General features: G+C 43.1%; 1 protein-coding gene across 4 annotated transcripts in view; it reads left to right on the top strand.

Annotated features, from left to right (window-relative positions):
• Window positions 1-20,394, top strand: part of CLGN (calmegin) — an 88,298-nt gene that overhangs the window by 55,970 nt on the left and 11,934 nt on the right. For all 4 annotated transcript variants that reach the window (XM_073341182.1, XM_073341180.1, XM_073341181.1 and 1 more), the window contains 5 exons: window positions 88-201; window positions 1,032-1,188; window positions 16,833-17,048; window positions 18,399-18,518; window positions 18,749-18,890. In XM_073341182.1, coding sequence (XP_073197283.1) covers window positions 88-201; window positions 1,032-1,188; window positions 16,833-17,048; window positions 18,399-18,518; window positions 18,749-18,890 — 749 coding nt within the window. The remainder of the gene's footprint in view (window positions 1-87; window positions 202-1,031; window positions 1,189-16,832; window positions 17,049-18,398; window positions 18,519-18,748; window positions 18,891-20,394) is intronic.

Below are 20,394 nucleotides of genomic sequence, written 5' to 3'. Positions count from 1 at the left end.
TGTCAGTTATGTTCCTTTGACTAGAACTTTGCCATTTTGAACCAGACTGCTATATTTTTTTCTGGTAATATCAGTTTGTAATTAAAGGGATGAAGGTGAGCCTTCCAAAATAGAAGATCCTGATGCTGTCAAGCCTGAGGGCTGGCTTGATGATGAACTACAATACATCCCAGATCCCAGTGCAGAAAAACCAGAGGATTGGTAAGAACTTGTACTCATTAAGAGCAAATCTTTTTGCAGAGGTATTGTAGACAAGGCCTTGTTTACTCTGTGGTAAATTGGACTAAAATTCTGCTCTTTGGTCACTAGAGTTTGCTGTACTTTGATGCAGCAGACTGGAAATTCTGAGGCATCTTCAGATACATTTTTATATCTTAATTTTGGAATAAAATATGAAAATGGACAATGTAATCTGCACAGTAGACCCTTCGTTGTTAATTGTGGGTATTAAATTTATTTTATGGTGTCCTCAGCGTTAGTTTTTTGTTGTTCTGAAGAATTTTATATTAACAATGCACAACTGCATTGTAAAAGTTTTCACCGGGGAAGCTATAGCTTTTGGTTGCTAGGTGTAGCAAGAGACATCTGGGGCTTTTGGTACCAGGGAAACAGTTCAGGATTGTAAAATAAGCACATATAGTTGGGGGTGGATGTTAAAATAAGCATTGAAATACTTAACGGTGCTGACACTTTACATTGTCATCTTTAGCTTGATGCATTATGTTGAGGGGGCAGTCCACACCTCTTAAAGCATGTTTCAGGCTGTCTGCAGAGACAGGAATACAACTCTGTTGATGTTTTTCATATTTCATGTTTTCAAGACTATCTGCACAACCATGAAGGCTAGGAAAAAATGTTTTTAAAGATCTTGCATTGTGGAATACAGTTCTGTGGTCAAGGGGTGGGCAAAATTCTGAGGCTGCAGAATTGCAGAACCATATACAGGCTGTGAGTGTAGATTAGATATGGGAGATAAATTCCATTCATATTTTTATTTTAAAACACTCAATAGTTTGTAATCCCTTCCACAGGGATGAAGAAATGGATGGTGAATGGGAAGCCCCACAGATCCCTAATCCAAAATGTGAGACTGCACCTGGCTGTGGAGAGTGGGTGCGTCCCTTGATGACCAATCCAAACTATAAAGGCAAATGGAAACCACCAATGATAGATAATCCTAACTATCAGGTAGTAATGAAATATAATAACAAAATATTGTATTCTTCATTTAAAGGTTCAGAGATCCGTAGAACAATTTGTCTAGGCTTTTATACCATATTTATTACTATGTATCTGAATCATGAATACATGGCTCTGATCACATTTGACTTCAGGTTTTTTACTGTAAGTAGCTTGCTTCTTAATTACTTTATTTTAAGTATGCTTGAAAATATTGATGCATTCTTGTATAAAGCCTTTTTCTCCATTAAGAACTGCTTCTGCAGAAACCCAGTTATTCTACTGTGGTTTTCTCAACTATCCTACAGATACTAACTACTACAAAACTACTTTTTCCTTTAGAAAATTACATACAAAAAAGCAGTATTAAAGTTCTTCTTTGAGTGCTGTCCCTGTGGGTGCTCCACTTCAGGTGTTGGTGCATCCCAGCACCATTGTTTGGAGATTCAGTAGCAGTGTCTGGTCGGGGTGAACGTGCACAATAGCAGTCTCATGGCGCGGTTGGTGCCTCATCTAGTACATGCATGGCCTGACCCCTTCAGTTCCTTTTCAACTGTCCTCTGCTTGAGATGGAGTCCGTTAGAGGTGTTGCTGAAAACTTTAAAATAAGATTAGATTAAGTTAGATAGCTTAGTTTTTACCCTTGTTTATGAACAGTTTGTTACTTAACTTACTGTATGTCTATACTACCCACCGGATTGGCGGGCAGCGATCGATCCAGCAGGGGTCGATTTATCACGTCTAGTCTAGATGTGATAAGTCAACCTCTGAGCGCTTTTCCGTCGACTCCTGAACTCCACCAGAGCAAGAGGCTTAGGCAGAGTTGATGGGGGAGGGTCAACAGTTGACTCACCACAGTGAAGACACCGCAGTGAGTAGATCTAAGTACGTCAACTTCAGCTACGTTATTCACATAGCTGAAGTTACATAACTTAGATCGATCCCCCCACAGTGTAGACCAGGCCTTAATATAGTTAGCGTTCGTTAAATCTAGTTAGATAGCCATCCACCACAACAAACTAACCTGCTCAGAACAAATAACACAGGTGTTAATAAACAGCAGGAAACCCAACACGTGTACTACTTGCCTCCCAAAATGAAAAAGATTCTTCCTGTGGTGCCAGAACAAACAAACATCTGTAAGCCAGGCAGCGCTACCACTAATTCTGGAATACTACTTATCCCTAAAGACCTCATGGCTTGCTACGAGCTCGCTTAGTTCACTTTGCTGCCATCACAGTCTTCCATCAACAGGTAGATGGGACTTTGATATTCGATCACCCGTTTACTAAGTGATTTCTCACAGGAATACAGAACATGTACCCGGACATCTGAGAACCCGCACGAGCATGGGAGTTAAATCTGGTGTTCAGAAGTCTAACCAGAACCACATTTGAACCCTTTGCCACATACTCATTACTTCACTTATCTATGAAAGTGGCATTCCTGGTGGTCATTAAATCCATGTGCAGAGTCAGTGAGATAGGGGTTCTCATGGTTCCCCCCCTTCACAATTTTTTTCAAGGATAAAGTGACACTTCGAACACCATCCTAAGTTTATGCCCAAAATATCGTCTTTGTTCTACCTCAACCAAGCGATTCACTTATCTACATTTCATTCAGAACCACACACTAACGCTCAAGAGGCAGACCTACACACACTAGATGTTCACCGTGCCTTAGCCTTTTATCTGGACAGAATGAAGCCCTTCTGAAAATCACCTAGACTTTGTGTCAACAGAATGATCAAAGGGCTCTGGCATATCTATGCAAAGATTTTCTTAATGGATAACCAGCTATATGCATATGTGCTATTCACTACACAACACTGAAGCCCTCCAGGCATCAGAACCCACTCGACAAAAGCTTCATCTATCTCCATAGTATTCCCACACAATGTGCTCATTCTAGACATCTGCAGGGCAGCCACCTAGGCCTCTGAACACACATTCACGAACCATTAAGCAATTACTCTTGATTCAAGCTCAGACACAAGACTAGGCCTCAATGTGCTAGTCTCAGCAATGAACTCAACTCCGAAGCCCCTTCAGTCTTCATGAGGGCACTGCTCTACATTTACCTGAAGTGGAGCACCCACAGGGACAGCACTTGAAGGAAGAAGAGAAGGTGACTCATCTTGTGCAGGAACTGAGGTTCTTCGAGATATGTGTCCCTGTAGGTGCTACACTACCCACCCCCCTCTCCCCTCTGCTTCGGAGTCCGAGTTACTCTCCATGGTAGAGAAGGAACTGAAGGGGTCGGGCTGTGTGCCGGCTAGATGAGGCACCAGCGGTGCTGCGAGACTACTACTGTGCATGTGCACCCCCACCAGACACTGCGACCGAAAATCTCTGACAGCGCCAGGATGCACCAACACCTGAAGAGGCGCACCCACAGGGACACACATCTCGAAGAACATCGGTTACTGCACAAGATGAGTAACCTTCTCTTACAATGCAAATTCAAGCACTTGAAAATTGAAGAAATACTAGATTACAGTTGCTTGTGCAACCTGACTTCTGCTCCTTTGTTCCTCCAACCTGTGCAATGAATGTAGGGTTCTGAAATAAATATAGTAAATGATCATGTAATAAGATTATCAGAACACTTGTGCACAATGGGGTAGAATTAAGGTTCAGTAGGTAACTGTAAATCTGACTTTCGAGTGTTTTGGCTTTGTGACCTAAATATTCTTTTTAACATAGCTTTTTTGTATGTAATTTCCTAGCGTTTTAATAAAGGGTAAAAATAACCTCTTTTGTGGTGGTAATTCCCCATCATGCATTACCAGCAGAGTTTAAATTGCAGACCTTCAGTAGAACAGCACAGATTTACGCTATGTGAACTACAGGACCGACTACGTTAGCTGGCAGCAGGAGAAGGCTTATTCCAGAGGGAGGGATGGGTTTCTGGTGCAATATGCTGGGTCCAGAGGTGTGGTTATGGAACGCTCAGCCCAGCTCCCTCTCTTCCCAGCTGAGAGTTGGGAGAGCTCCTGCCCTCTGTGGTGCCCCCAAAGGGTAAGGATGTGCTGGATCAAAAGTAGTCCTGGGAGGGGACCACTGTGATGGCTTCTGGTCATTCCCAGCTCTGTGTGTACTATTGCTGCTTTTGTGGCAGAATGGGCCTAGCTCTTTATAATGTTCGTTCAGTTAAACGTTTACAGCGTGCAAGTGAGGGAAGGGAAATGGCAGGTTTAATGGTTTGAATCAGGCAAACCTAGCAGAATTTTCATGGGACAAGTGAAAGGTGTGTCTCACTAGCCTTAGCGCTTTGTCTCTACAAATTTCAAACATCTGCTGCAAACAATGGAGGATATTATTTCTCCAAGGTCAGAAATGTGTTATAACGGAAACCATTAGGCAATATAAATATGCGGGTTGCTACCAGCTACTCCATCGTACAACTAACTTACCTACGGACTAACGGAACAGAAAGGATAGACAAATGGTCTGAAGGTAGTCAACCTCTTGTACCCAGTTCACTGATATTTCTTGTGAATACTCTGTTCATGTTCATTCTGCTGTGTTATGAATCTGTTCTATCTACCCAAACATTTAGAATGTATTATACACGAGACTGTGGTATTTGAGTCATGAATCAAATGCAAAAAGGCTATAGACTTTGGTTCCTATCTTTTGTGCCTTTTGAACCAGAAGGGGTTCACTTTTTAATTTTTATTGATATTTGGAAAACTTAAGTCAAATAGTTTGTGTTACGTTTTGTCCTGTCGTTCTGAGCACTTGAGAGCAAATTTCATATTCGTGGTCCAGCTTGCTGAAAAGATGTCTCTACTGAGCTCAGGAGTTTTACTTATATGGCTGATAATGCTGTCATTATTGAAGAATGTAGTTTGTGGGAAGTCATGATTCCAAAGATAAAGGCAGTCTGTTAAATGGCTTGTGCCAGTTCCTTAGAAATCTTCTGAAGATTAGGATTCAGACTTTGAATTTGACCCATAGTGAACAGAGCATGAAGGAGGCATATACCGTACAGTACTTGGAGATCTGTGTTGCTACAAAGATGCGCTATAGCATTTTGAACCAGCTGAAGTTTTTTTCAGAGTCAGATTTTTCTTTCCAAGGTTTGACATTGCCACATTCAAGCCATATGAATGTATGGATAACTGTGGGAAAGTCATAGTCTGATAGAATGGAATACAATCTCCTGGAAGTGAAGAATGAACCAGTGAGACTGCACACATGAGTTTTTGGAGGTAGAGGAGCTTCTGAGGTTCAAGCTCCTGATTGGTCAGTTGCTGTCTGCTAATAGGGAAATCTGGGAAGAAACATACATGTTATGCTATATTTTGGAAGGTTTTTTTGTTTGTTTTGTTTTTTGTTTTGTTTTTGTTTTTTTGACATATGCTAGAGGCTATTGAATTGTAAATCTGATGTTATGAGAGAGATTGTGCTTCTCCCAAGTGGTGTGTGTATATAAAATAATTATCTGCAAATACAGAGTACTTCTTTTAAACAAGCTGTCTTATTTCTTGTTGTTGCCAGTCTTCTTTTATGTTGTGTTGTATTACATTTTTTTTTCTTTTTGGCAATTCCTAGAGCTACTTACTCTCCAGGAGTAAGAATCCTGAAAAGGTAGTATCTTTAAATGGATAGGAAATTCTTCTTTGAGTGCTTGCATATGTCTGTTATGTTGTAGGTTTGTGTCTGCATCTCGTACACAGATGCTGGAGAGTTTTCCCTAGCAGTACTCATGGGGGCAGCTCTGGATGCAACCTGGCCACGTTGTGCTCCGAACTGAGGGTATAAAAGATGGAGCTGCCATGTCCATCCTTCAGTTGCTTCTTACTGTGTGTGCAAAAAGAAAAGGAGGACTTGTGGCACCTTAGAGACTAACCAATTTATTAGAGCATAAGCTTTCGTGAGCTACAGCTCACTTCTTCAGATGCATATCGTGGAAACTGCAGCAGGCTTTATATATACACAGAGAATATGAAACAATACCTATTCCCACCCCACTGTCCTGCTGGTAATAGCTTATCTAAAGTGATTTCCAGCACAAATCCAGGTTTTCTCACCCTCCACCCCCCCACACAAATTCACTCTCCTGCTGGTGATAGCCCATCCAAAGTGATAACTCTTTACACAATGTGCATGACAATTAAGCTGGGCTATTTCCTGCATAAATCCAGGTTCTCACATCCCCCCCACCCCCATACACACACAAACTCACTCTCCTGCTGGTAATAGCTCATCCAAACTGACCACTCTTCAAGTTAAAATCCAAGTTAAACCAGAACATCTGGGGGGGGGGGGGTAGGAAAAAACAAGAGGAAACAGGCTACCTTGCATAATGACTTAGCCACTCCAAGTCTCTATTTAAGCCTAAATTAATAGTATCCAATTTGCAAATGAATTCCAATTCAGCAGTTTCTCGCTGGAGTCTGGATTTGAAGTTTTTTTGTTTTAAGATAGCGACCTTCATGTCTGTGATCGCGTGACCAGAGAGATTGAAGTGTTCTCCGACTGGTTTATGAATGTTATAATTCTTGACATCTGATTTGTGTCCATTTATTCTTTTACGTAGAGACTGTCCAGTTTGACCAATGTACATGGCAGAGGGGCATTGCTGGCACATGATGGCATATATCACATTGGTGGATGTGCAGGTGAACGAGCCTCTGATAGTGTGGCTGATGTTATTAGGCCCTGTGATGGTGTCCCCTGAATAGATATGTGGGCACAGTTGGCAACGGGCTTTGTTGCAAGGATAAGTTCCTGGGTTAGTGGTTCTGTTGTGTGGTATGTGGTTGTTGGTGAGTATTTGCTTCAGGTTGCGGGGCTGTCTGTAGGCAAGGACTGGCCTGTCTCCCAAGATTTGTGAGAGTGTTGGGTCATCCTTTAGGATAGGTTGTAGATCCTTAATAATGCGTTGGAGGGGTTTTAGTTGGGGGCTGAAGGTGACGGCTAGTGGCGTTCTGTTATTTTCTTTGTTAGGCCTGTCCTGTAGTAGGTAACTTCTGGGAACTCTTCTGGCTCTATCAATCTGTTTCTTTACTTCTGCAGGTGGGTATTGTAGTTGTAAGAAAGCTTGACAGAGATCTTGTAGGTGTTTGTCTCTGTCTGAGGGGTTGGAGCAAATGCGGTTGTATCACAGAGCTTGGCTGTAGACGATGGATCGTGTGGTGTGGTCAGGGTGAAAGCTGGAGGCATGCAGGTAGGAATAGCGGTCAGTAGGTTTCCGGTATAGGGTGGTGTTTATGTGACCATTGTTTATTAGCACTGTAGTGTCCAGGAAGTGGATCTCTTGTGTGGACTGGACCAGGCTGAGGTTGGTGGTGGGATGGAAATTGTTGAAATCATGGTGGAATTCCTCAAGGGCTTCTTTTCCATGGGTCCAGATGATGAAGATGTCATCAATATAGCGCAAGTAGAGTAGGGGCTTTAGGGGACGAGAGCTGAGGAAGCGTTGTTCTAAATCAGCCATAAAAATGTTGGCATACTGTGGGGCCATGCGGGTACCCATAGCAGTGCCGCTGATCTGAAGGTATACATTGTCCCCAAATGTGAAGTAGTTATGGGTAAGGACAAAGTCACAAAGTTCAGCCACCAGGTTAGCCGTGACATTATCGGGGATAGTGTTCTTGACGGCTTGTAGTCCATCTTTGTGTGGAATGTTGGTGTAGAGGGCTTCTACATCCATAGTGGCCAGGATGGTGTTATCAGGAAGATCACCGATGGATTGTAGTTTCCTCAGGAAGTCAGTGGTGTCTCGAAGGTAGCTGGGAGTGCTGGTAGCGTAGGGCCTGAGGAGGGAGTCTACATAGCCAGACAATCCTGCTGTCAGGGTGCCAATGCCTGAGATGATGGGGCGCCCAGGATTTCCAGGTTTATGGATCTTGGGTAGTAGATAGAATATCCCAGGTCGGGGTTCCAGGGGTGTGTCTGTGCGGATTTGATCTTGTGCTTTTTCAGGAAGTTTCTTGAGCAAATGCTGTAGTTGCTTTTGGTAACTCTCAGTGGGATCAGAGGGTAATGGCTTGTAGAAACTCGTGTTGGAGAGCTGCCGAGCAGCCTCTTGTTCATATTCCGACCTATTCATGACGACAACAGCACCTCCTTTGTCAGCCTTTTTGATTATGATGTCAGAGTTGTTTCTGAGGCTGTGGATGGCATTGCGTTCCGCATGGCTGAGGTTATGGGGCAAGTGATGCTGCTTTTCCACAATTTCAGCCCGTGCACGTCGGCGGAAGCACTCTATGTAGAAGTCCAGTCTGCTGTTTCGACCTTCAGGAGGAGTCCACCTAGAATCCCTCTTTCTGTAGTGTTGGTTGGGAGACCTCTGTGGATTAGTATGCTGTTCAGAGGTATTTTGGAAATCTTCCTTGAGTCGGAGACGTCGAAAATAGGATTCTAGGTCACCACAGAACTGTATCATGTTCGTGGGGGTGGAGGGGCAGAAGGAGAGGCCCCGAGATAGAACAGCTCCTTCTGCTGGGCTGAGAGTATAGTTGGATAGGTTAACAATATTGCTAGGTGGGTTGAGGGAACCATTGCTGTGGCCCCTTGTAGCATGTAGTAGTTTAGAAAGTTTAGTGTCCTTTTTCTTTTGTAGAGAAGCAAAGTGTGCGTTGTAAATGGCTTGTCTAGTTTTAGTAAAATCCAGCCACGAGGAAGTTTGTGTGGAAGGTTGGTTTTTTATGAGAGTATCCATTTTTGAGAGCTCATTCTTAATCTTTCCCTGTTTGCTGTAGAGGATGTTGATCAGGTGATTCCGCAGTTTCTTTGAGAGCGTGTGGCATAAGCTGTCAGCATAGTCTGTGTGGTATGTAGATTGTAATGGATTTTTTACCTTCAGTCCTTTTGGTACGATGTCCATCTGTTTGCATTTGGAAAGGAAGATGATGTCTGTCTGTATCTGTACAAGTTTTTTCATGCAGTTGATAGATTTCCACTCCATACGGCTAAATGCAGTGCCTTGCATAATGACAGGTTTCAGAGTAACAGCCGTGTTAGTCTGTATTCGCAAAAAGAAAAGGAGGACTTGTGGCACCTTAGAGACTAACCAATTTATTAGAGCATAAGCTTTCGTGAGCTACAGCTCACTTCTTCAGATGCATATCGTGGAAACTGCAGCAGGCTTTATATATACACAGAGAATATGAAACAATACCTATTCCCACCCCACTGTCCTGCTGGTAATAGCTTATCTAAAGTGATTTCCAGCACAAATCCAGGTTTTCTCACCCTCCACCCCCCCACACAAATTCACTCTCCTACATCTTCATTCCTCTATGAACAAAGTTCCTTATAGTTGTAGTTAGCTCATGTTATCTAGTGGTACTTGTTGCTTCATCATTTGGACACCTTTCTTCAGCTTTTCTTTTTGTTTTCATTTGTTATTACTTTGATCCAGCAAGCCTCCAGGCTTTGCCTGATACCGGAGGAGCCTTTGCCAAGCTCCTGTGGTTTTAAGCCCTGCTCTGGCTGTTGGAAGACAATGCTTGATAATGACCTGCAAATTGCTGTTTAAAGTGCTTGGGTGAGGGTCATGTTAGAGACGGGTGTCCTATCTGCCGTGGCTTCAAATGCAGAAACAAAGAAGAAACAGGAGAAGAGCATCTTAAATGTATTCTCATGGAGGCTGTTCATTATCTGCATTTGGAACCCCCTCAGTTGGCACGAGGGAGCTCATTGACCTCTCCTTCTGCGAGTTCTCCCCTGGTCTTGCCAATGGACAGAGGCAATAGGAGATCCCCATCCCTGGGGCCGTCCTCTTTGGGATATAAGAGGTTGGACCCCTCCCAGCCTCTGAAGCATAAGAAGATGGCATTGATTTCTTCAAAGTCCTCCTCTGCAAAAGAAGCCTACTCATACTGAAGATAAAGTATGCCTTTCAGCTTGCTGCTCCCCGGCACTGTCTCACAGTGACACAGAGATGAGCCATTGACTCTGATATCCACCCTGGGACCATCAAGGCCACTAGTTCATCAGTGACGGCGGTAGATCTGCCATTGCAGATTACAGCAGGGCAACCATCATTTTCCGTGCTGAAAATGCCAGAGGCCTTTGCAGCTGTAAGGAACCTATTGTGCCCTTTTGTTACTGTCATTCACCAGTGATTCAGGATGAAGATTGTGTACCAGCACTGTGGCATGTGCCATGCTTATCAGCACTGATAATAGGGTCTGTTATGGACCTATCTGGTATCACGTTTATCAGCCTCCCCAGAAACTATGTCTAGACCCCTTGTACTGACTCCATCTCATCACACAGTACTGATAGTCAGGAATCTTTTGCTGCTTCCGGTGACCTCAGTCTCAACACAGATCCTGTCTTGGTCTCTGAGGACTCCTCCTGGTAATGCTCTGCCTTTGCCTTCAGAGTACTATTACTCCTCATCAGAGTTGGAAGTGGGTTCCCAAGTCTCTCATTTTAGAGAGTCCAGGGCCTCTTCTGGAACCTGTTCCTGCTTTCACAGAATATACTCTGCCTTGAGGCGCTCCAGCGATTGAGAAGCTTGGTCTATGTACAACTAGCTTCTGGTACCATAACAGCCCTCTCACTGGCCATTTTGGATGTCTTGAAGGATGCTTCCATCATCCAGACCAACACTTGTTTCTTCATGGAAGCAGATTGCCCAGGACAGAGGCTTCCCTGTCCAGTACTGAGAGACTACGAATAGTCACTACCAAATAGCCTCTGGACACAAAGTTGATGGACTTTCCCCAACCTGCCTTGGAACAGCAGTCTGCCCCAGCAGTGCAAGATCAACCTCAAGAAGGTTCTGCCTTGTCTCCTCTGAATTCATCATCACCAGATGAAGCTGTCATACTGGAAGCTTTCTCCCACGTACTGGATGATTATAAATTCTACCAAGAGCTGCTGGAAAAGATGGTTATATTTCTTAGTATTCTGGTGGAGGAGAATCTTCACATGTTTATAGACTTAGCACCCAACAACTGCAGAGAAGGTAGAACTTCTTATAAATTAGGCAATAATGCAGCCAATCAAGTCACTGTGGCAGATCCCCATATCTCCTCCACCAGTGGCTAAGCGCATGGAGTGCAAATACCAGATTCCATCCTAAAGGTTCAAGCAATTGTGTTCACACCCTGCTCCCTTCATTGGTATAGGCCCCTGTGAATGAAAGGCACCCTCAAGATCAAGTTAAGGTTACCCCCAAAGAAAAGGATGCAGAAAAGCTAGAGGTTTCTGGGAGAGAGATCTATTGAATTGTGGGATTATAGCTGTGCACTGCCAACCACAAGGTCCTTTTGACTTGGAATGACTATTGAAATTGGGAGTCTATCTCATTTTGTAAATAAATTGCCTGAAAGCTCTAGGGAATAGTTCCAGACCTCCTTGGTGGAAGGCTATCTGGTTTCTTGATCAGCTCTGCAAGCTTCCTTAGATGCACCAGATTCTGTGGCAAGAGTTATGGTAACAGCAGTAACTTTGCAATGATCCTCATGTTCGCAGGTGTCTAGGATTCCTGCTGAAGTACAACAGGTTATTGAAGACTTTCCTCTTGAGGGCTGTGCTGGTTTTCACCTCTAAGACTGGAGAGGCTTTACACACATTAAAAGACTAGAACAGTTTTGAAGTTCCTAGGTCTGTTACACGCTGGCTACAAAGAGGACAAAATATCATCCTCCGTTCTATCCAAGACCGCAATTCTACCCCTACAGGCTGTCCGACCATTTAGACAAAAAGAAAAGGAGGTGGCCTCTGCCTTCTACCTCCTGGGTCACTTCATTCAGGCAACCACAAGCCTCAAAGCAGCCTGTTTGACGTTTTTGTCAAACACAGCATGCTTACCAGCTTGGCGCACTCTGGCTTTCTTCTCTTCCTTTGGGAACAGGTTATCCCATTTCCTAAATGTATGGCAGAGCATCTCCACAGACAAGTGGGTGCTAAGCAGAATGGCATCAGAATGTACCCTATAGTTTCTTTCCATTCCCCCTTTCCACTTCCTTTTTCAGGGACCCATCTCATGAGTCTGTGCTAAGATTAAAAAGTGCTGATTCTGCATTCTTTGGGAGCCATAGAGGAAGTGCCTCTTCCACATTGGGTTGACGTTTTTACTCCCAATGTTTCCTAATACCCAAAGCCAGAGGGGTTCTTGGACCCATTCCAGAACTTCAGAACCAAAACAGATATATCAAAAAGTTTAAAGTTGTTCCATATAGTTTTCCTAGCTTCTGTTATCCCTTCTTTAGATCTGGGAGACTAAGATGCTGCCTTTGGCTTACAGGATGCCTACTTCCATGTGGCAATCCATCCTAGCAGGTTCCTGAGGTTCATGGTAGTAGGAGATCATTACCAGTTCACTGTTCTACCTTTCAGACTATCATCAGCACCAAGGCTTTTATCAGACTGTCACCACTGCCAGGCACTTATCTCCACAATGAGGATGTCCACATGTATCCCTACCTGGACAATTAACTGGCACAAGGTCACTCCAGTCATCGGGTAGAGACCAGTATTTGTTGGACTCTCCATTTGTTCAGTAGCTTGGGTGTGAAAATAAACAGAGAAGTCAAATCATGTCACTTTTCCAAAAATAGAGTTCATTGGGGTAGTCCTAGACTCAGCCACTGCCAAGACAAAACATGACCTCTGTGCATGGTTCAAGGATCAGCCATGAACCACAGTGCGGAATTGCATGAGGATCCTAAGTTAGATGGCTGTTTGTACATATGCAACCCCTCACGCCAGGTTGCACCTCCAGGAAATGCAGGCATGGCTCAAGTGAGTCTACCACCCCCAGGTTCATGTTGTGGACAAACTAGTATGCATCTCAGTCGGGGTCTGTGTCTAAATTGGTGGAGGAGTCAGGGCAATGTATACAGAGAATTTCCTTTGTGTCCATCTCTCCCATCAGACTTTGGTAATGGACGCTTCAGTCACAAGGTAAGGAGGTCATTTGGATGATGATCAGGCTCAGAGCTTGTGCACCACTCACAAGGCTAGGTTACATGTAAATGTTCTTGAGCCATGTGCAATATTCCGAGCACATCAACAGATCCTGCCATGCATTCAGGGCAGGACCATATAGGTGCTCCCTGACAACATCACCGCAGTATTTTATGGGAAGAAACAAGGGGGTGCTGGGTGTCAGTCTGTGTCAGGAGGCAGTCAGGCTGTGGCATTTCTGCATATGGAACTCGATAACTCTTAAGGCATCTTACCCTGCCAGGAGTTCAAAATGGTCTGGCAGATCCTTCAGCCTGGATCATGAATAGCCTCTCAACAAAGGCATTCAAGGATCAGTGTTTTGAATAGGAGGATTTCCAGCAGCGGATTTGTTTGCAACTTGGCAGAACAGGAAATGTGCCTAGCTTTGTTGAAGAATGGGTCACAGTCCCAGGTCCATCTCAGACACTTTCTTTTTCCTGTAGGGCAAGGGCCAGCTTGTATGTGTACAGCCAATGCCAATCCATTCCTAGAGTTATTATCAAGCTGAAGCAAGAACAAAGTAAAATGATCCTCTTAGCTCCAGACTGGCTGAGACAACTATAGTATTGGACCTGTGCAGAACCCTTACTACTTCCACAAATCAGAGTTGACATCCCCAAATCACAGGCGAGTATTGCACCCAAATCCTTGGGTGCTACATTTCACGGCATAGTTCATCAGTGGTTAAATACAGAGGAGGCACGTTATTCAGTGGCAGTTAAGAACATCCTGCTTAATAGCAGGGCAGGCAACATTCCATATTAGTTACTTACCTTAGTAAGTGGAAGTGTTTCTCCATTTGGGCAGCTAGTCACAGTGAGTCTCCTACACAAGTCAAAATATTTTGGACTATCTTCTACATCTCAAAGTTGGGTCTAGCTTTCAATTCCATTAAGGTGCACCGAGCTACAATTTCAGCTTTTCACCTTTTGTATACAACGTAGGAGTGTTTTCACTAGTCCTTTGACAACCAGATTCCTAAAAAGATGGGAAGAGCCTATCTATTTCTATCAGAAATCCACCTTCTCCTTGGGACTTGAATTTAGTGCAGTCTGCTCTTAAGGGTCTTCTGTTTGAGCCCTTAACCTCCTGATTATTACACCTCTCCGCAAAAGTGCCATTCTTCGTGACCATCACTACTGCTAGAACGGTTGAGTAACTGCATTCCCTATGTGATGTTCTGTACCTCATGGGAACACCCTATACCCCCATCTTCATCCTTATAAAATGATTGTGTGGTATCTAATGCAAAGTTTGTCATGTCGGGAGTCTTCAAAAGGCTCATGACATACTGAGCATTGTTGTTATAATAATGTTATAGTAATTGCTGTTTTTAGTAATATTATAGGTTGTAATTTCATGCATATAGTTATGAGGCTGAAAATGTTTCCTCATGGCTTAAAGAAAGCCCTGGCAAAAACTCTCCAGAAGCAGAGGGGCAGTTCACACATCATCAGGGCATGTATGGGACAAGCCCAGCCCAGCCTCACAGGAACAAAGGACACTGGCTCAGGCAACAACAAAGGATCTGTTGGACTCTTGAGGGAGTCACCCCCCTTCCTTTGGTCAGTTTGGGACTGTGATGAGATAATGCTCACCAGACTCTGAAAGGGGGGAGGGGGCAAAGCCAAGAGGGAAGAAAGGACATGATAAAAGGGAGAGACGTTTGTCATGCTCTTTCCTCTCTCTCTTCCACCTACATCTACAGACACCAAGCGACTGAAGCACAGATCAAAGGGGAGAGCCTGGCTGAAGAGCAACCAGCCAGTGTGTGGTGAGAAGCATCTAAGTTTGTAAGGGCATTGAAGTGTTAAGGTCAGCTTAGAATGCGTTTTGCTTTTATTTCATTTGACCAAATCTGACTTCTTATGCTCTGACTTATAATCACTTAAAATCTGTCTTTGTAGTTAATAAATCTGTTTGTTTGTTCTACCTGAAGCAGTGCATTTGGTTTAAAGCGAGTCAGAGACTCCCCTAGGGATAACAAGCCTGGTGCATATCAATTTCTTTGTTAAATTGACAAACTCGTATAAGCTTGCAGCATCCAGCGGGCATAACTGGACACTGCAAGACAGAGGTTCCTAGAGTTGCGTCTGGGACCGGAGATATTGGCTAGTGTCATTTGGTTGCGCAATCCAAGGAGCAGCTTACATGCTAGAGGCTGTGCATGAACATCCCACGAGTGTGGGTTCTCACAGCAGAGCAGGGTAAGGCTGGCTCCCAGAGTCAAGGATTGGAGTGACCTAGCAGATCACCGGTCCAGATAACACCACATGGGAACGTCACACGCTGGTAATGTATTCCCCATACACTGTATTCTATGAGGACGAGGTGCATCTTAGGCTATACACCAAGTTTCTTTCCAAGGTGGTATCTGATTTCACCTACATCAGTCTATGCACTTTCCAGTCTTTTTTGCAAAACCACATGTTCACAAGGATGAACAATAGCTGCACACTTCAGATGTGTGCTGCGTCGTTGCCTTGTCCTAACCTAGACAAAACAAATCCCTTTTGGGTTTCTTCCCAGCTTTTCATAACCTATTCAGCATAAAGGTGGGGTCACTCTGTTAGACCATGACGACTCTCTAAACGGATTACCAGCCGCATAATCATGTGCTGTGCTGCCAAAGGTATCATACCTCCTGAGAATTTGTCAGTGCATCCAACCAGAGTGGATATTGCCTCCACAGCATTTGTGGGAATTGTCCCTATTGTGAACATCTTCAAATGAGCAATGTGGTCCTTGGTCCACACTTTTGCTAGACACCTTGCAGTTACAGCTGCATCGAGGGAAGATCCAAATGGAGAAAAGTGGTCCTACAGGCCTTTTGATGGGACTTCTGGCCCTATCTCCATTGGTAGTGACTTGGAAGTCGCCTACAATGTCATGGAGTTATGTAAGCACTCGAAAAAGAAAGTTACTCGCCTTCTTATAACTAAAGGTTCTTCAAGAATATGTTGCGTGATTACATTACGCGACCCACCATCCTTCCCTAATGCATTAAAGTCTATTATCATGATCATCATGCAAAGGAAATGAAGGATGGATGGACTGAGCAGCTTGCCCTTTATATTCTCAGTTTGGGAACAAATCTGGTGGTCACCAATTGGGAAAACTCAGTGGTACACAAGATGCACACACATCCACAGTGTAATGAACATATGCAATGTATCTTTAAGAACAAGGGTTAGGAGAAGGAGAGTACTTGGGTTTTTTCTTAACTTGTAATCCTGCTTCTCTGAAGACCTCATTTTTGAGGATTTGTGTGTTCACCTCTCCTGAGATAACTGTTTGAGGTGCTGATTACTTTAGGATTTAAGATGTAAAGCCTATTGGTCTTGCTGTTTATCTCCAGTTTTTATAATCAAATTTTAATTTTTATAATTGGCCATGAACAGTTGACTGAAGGATTCCAAGGGCAGTGGCGTCAAATCACTGATGAGCCCACAAGTAGCATGAGGGATGCAGGTGCCTTGCACTACCAACCACTAGCACAACCCTTAGGGAGCAAAAATTTTAAAGACTTAGAGGTGGTCAGTCTATCATGTTCTAGGGAAGTAACATGCAAGAGTGAGACTACTGCAAGATACATTTTAATTTTGCTTCTCTGAAGGGTAAGTAACTTCCCCTTCCTTTCTAACTGGCATATGTTTGGCTTTTTTTTTTTTTAAGTGCTTCACTGCTTATGTTTTTAGTAGCATCTCTCTAACGACTTTTTTCTTTTTACAGGGTATCTGGAGTCCTCAAAAAATCCCTAACCCAGATTATTTTGAGGATCTTCACCCATTTGAAATGACTGCTGTCAGTGCTGTTGGTTTAGAGCTGTGGTCTATGACCCCTGATATCTACTTTGATAATTTTATCATCTGTTCAGAAAAGGAAGTGGCAGATCAATGGGCTGCAGATGGCTGGGGCTTGAAGAAATTGGTAGCTAGTGCTAATGAGGTATAGTATTTACCATAACTATAGTAGCCAAAATAAGTGGGGAAATATGCTGTTAGAAGATTTTACTGTTAATATAGATAGTATATTGATTTGATTACTTTTTATTCAAAGTGGATAACAGTTCTGAGAAATGTGCTAAATCTTTCTAGTTTGACTGCTTAGCTTTTTCCAAATCTATGCACTTCTCAAATGTAAGCCTTTTGAAGCACTTGGCTTACATATGCGTGAAATCCTTATCTCTCTGAAGTCGATGACAAAGCTCTTATTTACTCAAGTGGTGCCAGATTTCACCCCTAGATTTCAATACTCCTTGGTAAGTAAGAGTAGGATCTTTAGGCTCAAAGCCTTGATAGTATACTCACTCTAAATACGTAATCTCTCTAGGAATGGATCAATGACTAAGGATACTGGACATGTAGCAAATCTACTGTCAAGCAAATTTAAGACCTTTAAGTCACTCTGAGTACACACTATACAACTCTGAAAATACAGTGTGCATCAGTTATCAAATCCATGTCCCTTACCCTGTCCTCATGTGCATATCCATCTTTATGTGCACTCCCTGGAGACAGCCAGCACCTTTGAAATCATGTGTGCACACAGCTCCGGCTTATGTCACAAGATGTGCACATGCTACTCTGGCCTATTGTATGTGATCATAACTCTCTCTAATGGCTGTGCCCAGCAACTACAAAGCCTTTTATTGCTAAGAGCTTGTCTACATGGTGGGGTAATGCATTCTACAAAGGTATGATTTCTAAAGCGCACTAACATGTTTTCCATTAATTGGTCCTCATATACCCTGCTGGTGTGCTTTAACGTAATGCTGTTTTGAAACAGTACTATGTTAAGGGCACTAGGGAACCTTTAGCTTGTACCAGTAGGGTCTACACAGACCAATTTATGCACAAAACCACACCTCCATAGAGCATATTACCCTGCAGTGTAGATGAGTCCTAAGAGTTCTCCTATTGCTCAAATGGTAGATTCCTGGCCTGTGCTCTCAGTGCTTGGGCTCCCAGGCCTATCCCACTCATGACTATGTATTCTGGATGTGTGTGGCTGCTGTTTTCTTACACCTGCAGATCTCTAATGGTGCAAGTTTACAAAATTTTGTCGCTTAATATTCAATAAACAATATTCTTGCCCTTTAGAGAGAGAGTGTGTGTGCTTGCAACATTATAGCTGGTAAAGAAAATGAAAAAAAACCCCTAAATTCCCAAAAGAGAAGCCTTTTGCAGGATGTTAAAGATTACCAAATGTCTTTACAGTACTTTGAAAAATGCAATGAGCTATATAAATGCTACATCACTTTATTCAATATAGTGATTCGTTCTTTTCTTTCTGCAGCCTGGTATGTTTAGTCAGTTGGTGACTGCTGCAGAAGACCGTCCATGGCTTTGGGTTCTTTACATCTTGACTTTAGCACTGCCAGTAGGGTTGGGTGTACTCTTCTGCTGGCCAGCCAAGGTAAAAGAAAAATTGATTTTATTTTCACCTTTTTTATGATAATAATTTGTTTGACCTTAATGCCCTCTAGCAGCAATACATTTACGTAATTGAAAAATCACTTACAAATAAAATCAGTTGGGTTTTATCTTAAATCTTAGTTTTAATTATATGCCTTTACAAAATCCCCCCAAATTAGAAAATAAATGTTAGATATCTGTTTAAAAATGTAAATGATTAATTTGTTATAGAAAATAGAAGAAGACATTGACTACAAAAAAAATGATGTCTGTAAGCCAGTTACAAAGGGAGAACTAGAACAAGAGAGAGGGGAGATAGATGATGAAGCAGAATTGGAAGAAGAAAAAGAAAATGAAGATATTGCTGAAGAGGGTAAGCTGAGCAAACAAATTGTGGTTGTAGACATGTCAAAATTCAAATAGCTATAGACTGTTTTTCCAGGCAGATTAATGCCAGTTGTTAAAACCAGCTACTGGAGAGTAACAGGACTGGAGAAAAACCAATGTTCCATTAGTATAAGTAATTCTTTGAACATTGCCGGCCTGGAGTCTACTCTATGTATCTTCTTTGACCTTTTTGAATAGCTGTGTCTGCTGGGGCTGTATGCACACCTTGCCTCTGCCCTTATGCCATTCTTTTCTCCACCCTCGAGCAAAGTGCACAGTCCCAACTGCCCTGCGGTTCCTTCTGATCAACCAAGGCAAAAAGCAGGAATGCTACAGGGTCTTTTGATCTTTCATCAATCAACTTCCTTTACGAGAGAGTTTTTAATGCTTCTAATATTTATATTTAGTTAGTTGTGTATAATGTTAGGCTTTATACCTCTTCTGGATATTTGGTCTCTTAAGATGCTATTGAGATGTTCCCACACCATTTCAGATCTAAGATGACCATAGGCAAATCTGTGGCTTTAAGCTATGCTTCTCCTATGACGCTTCGTCCATCATCGCTAAATGAATGTGGTGTTTCTCCTCCCTTGGAGAAGCTTTTTCCTAACTATTCTATGTGCAAATTGTTGTCACGCACACACAATTCTGGAGAGCTGCCTTAAACTTCACTTTTTATGAGGGTGTCGTCTGCTGGCACTGAACTGCCTTGGAAGCCTGCACAGATCTCAGTCTCATTCTGCCGAGTCAGAAACCAGTAGATCATCAGGCCTTGAAACACTTTGGCACTCGGACTTAGCTAAAACATCCCATGCCACTGGATTCAATAGGGAGAGTGTTAGCAAACCATTCTGATACCTTTTCACTTCACAGTACCATTCCTCTCACCCAAAGTTGTATATAAGAAGAGGGGTCAGCTCCTTCCTTGAACACGGTCTTGACGTCTGTCAAGTTTGTTCGGAAGACTAAGCCTTCCAAAGACGTTCTCTCAGTATTACTCTTTTCTCTCCTTACTAAGGAAGTAACAGTCAAGAGGCAAGTGATTGTCAAATTGCGTCTACACTAGTGTCTGTACCCTCTGGATGCCAGTGTTTTCTGGCATTAGTGATTGACCTCAGTGTCAAATGCCTTACCATTGGCCACCCCTGCATAAGATGGATGCTTCAATATTGATAGCTTTTGGTTGTGTTAGTGATTCGGTACAGTCTGTGGCTATACCTCAGCATCAGACGCATTAACTGTCTCCATGCCACCTATACTGTTGTCATAAGCATTAATCTCCAGTCCAGACCCTCTGGCATTCTTTCTATTCTTCCTCTTATTTTGGCCCATTCACTGTCATATTCTTTGCCCTTGAATAAAGAAGCCTCCCTTGCTTCTCCATTGCGTGCTTCACTTTACTGTATCCTAATGGAGTTCATCTTGGAAATCAGGGGCTACTGGAGCCTACTTCACTGCTATCAGCATAGCAGTCTAGGATTCCTGAGTTA

The sequence above is a fragment of the Lepidochelys kempii genome, chromosome 4, assembly GCF_965140265.1.
Source record: "Lepidochelys kempii isolate rLepKem1 chromosome 4, rLepKem1.hap2, whole genome shotgun sequence".
In the NCBI taxonomy this organism is placed as follows: Eukaryota; Metazoa; Chordata; order Testudines; family Cheloniidae; genus Lepidochelys; species Lepidochelys kempii.
The sequence above is the reverse complement of the archived record's forward strand: the minus strand, read 5'-3'. Positions and strand labels throughout refer to the sequence as shown.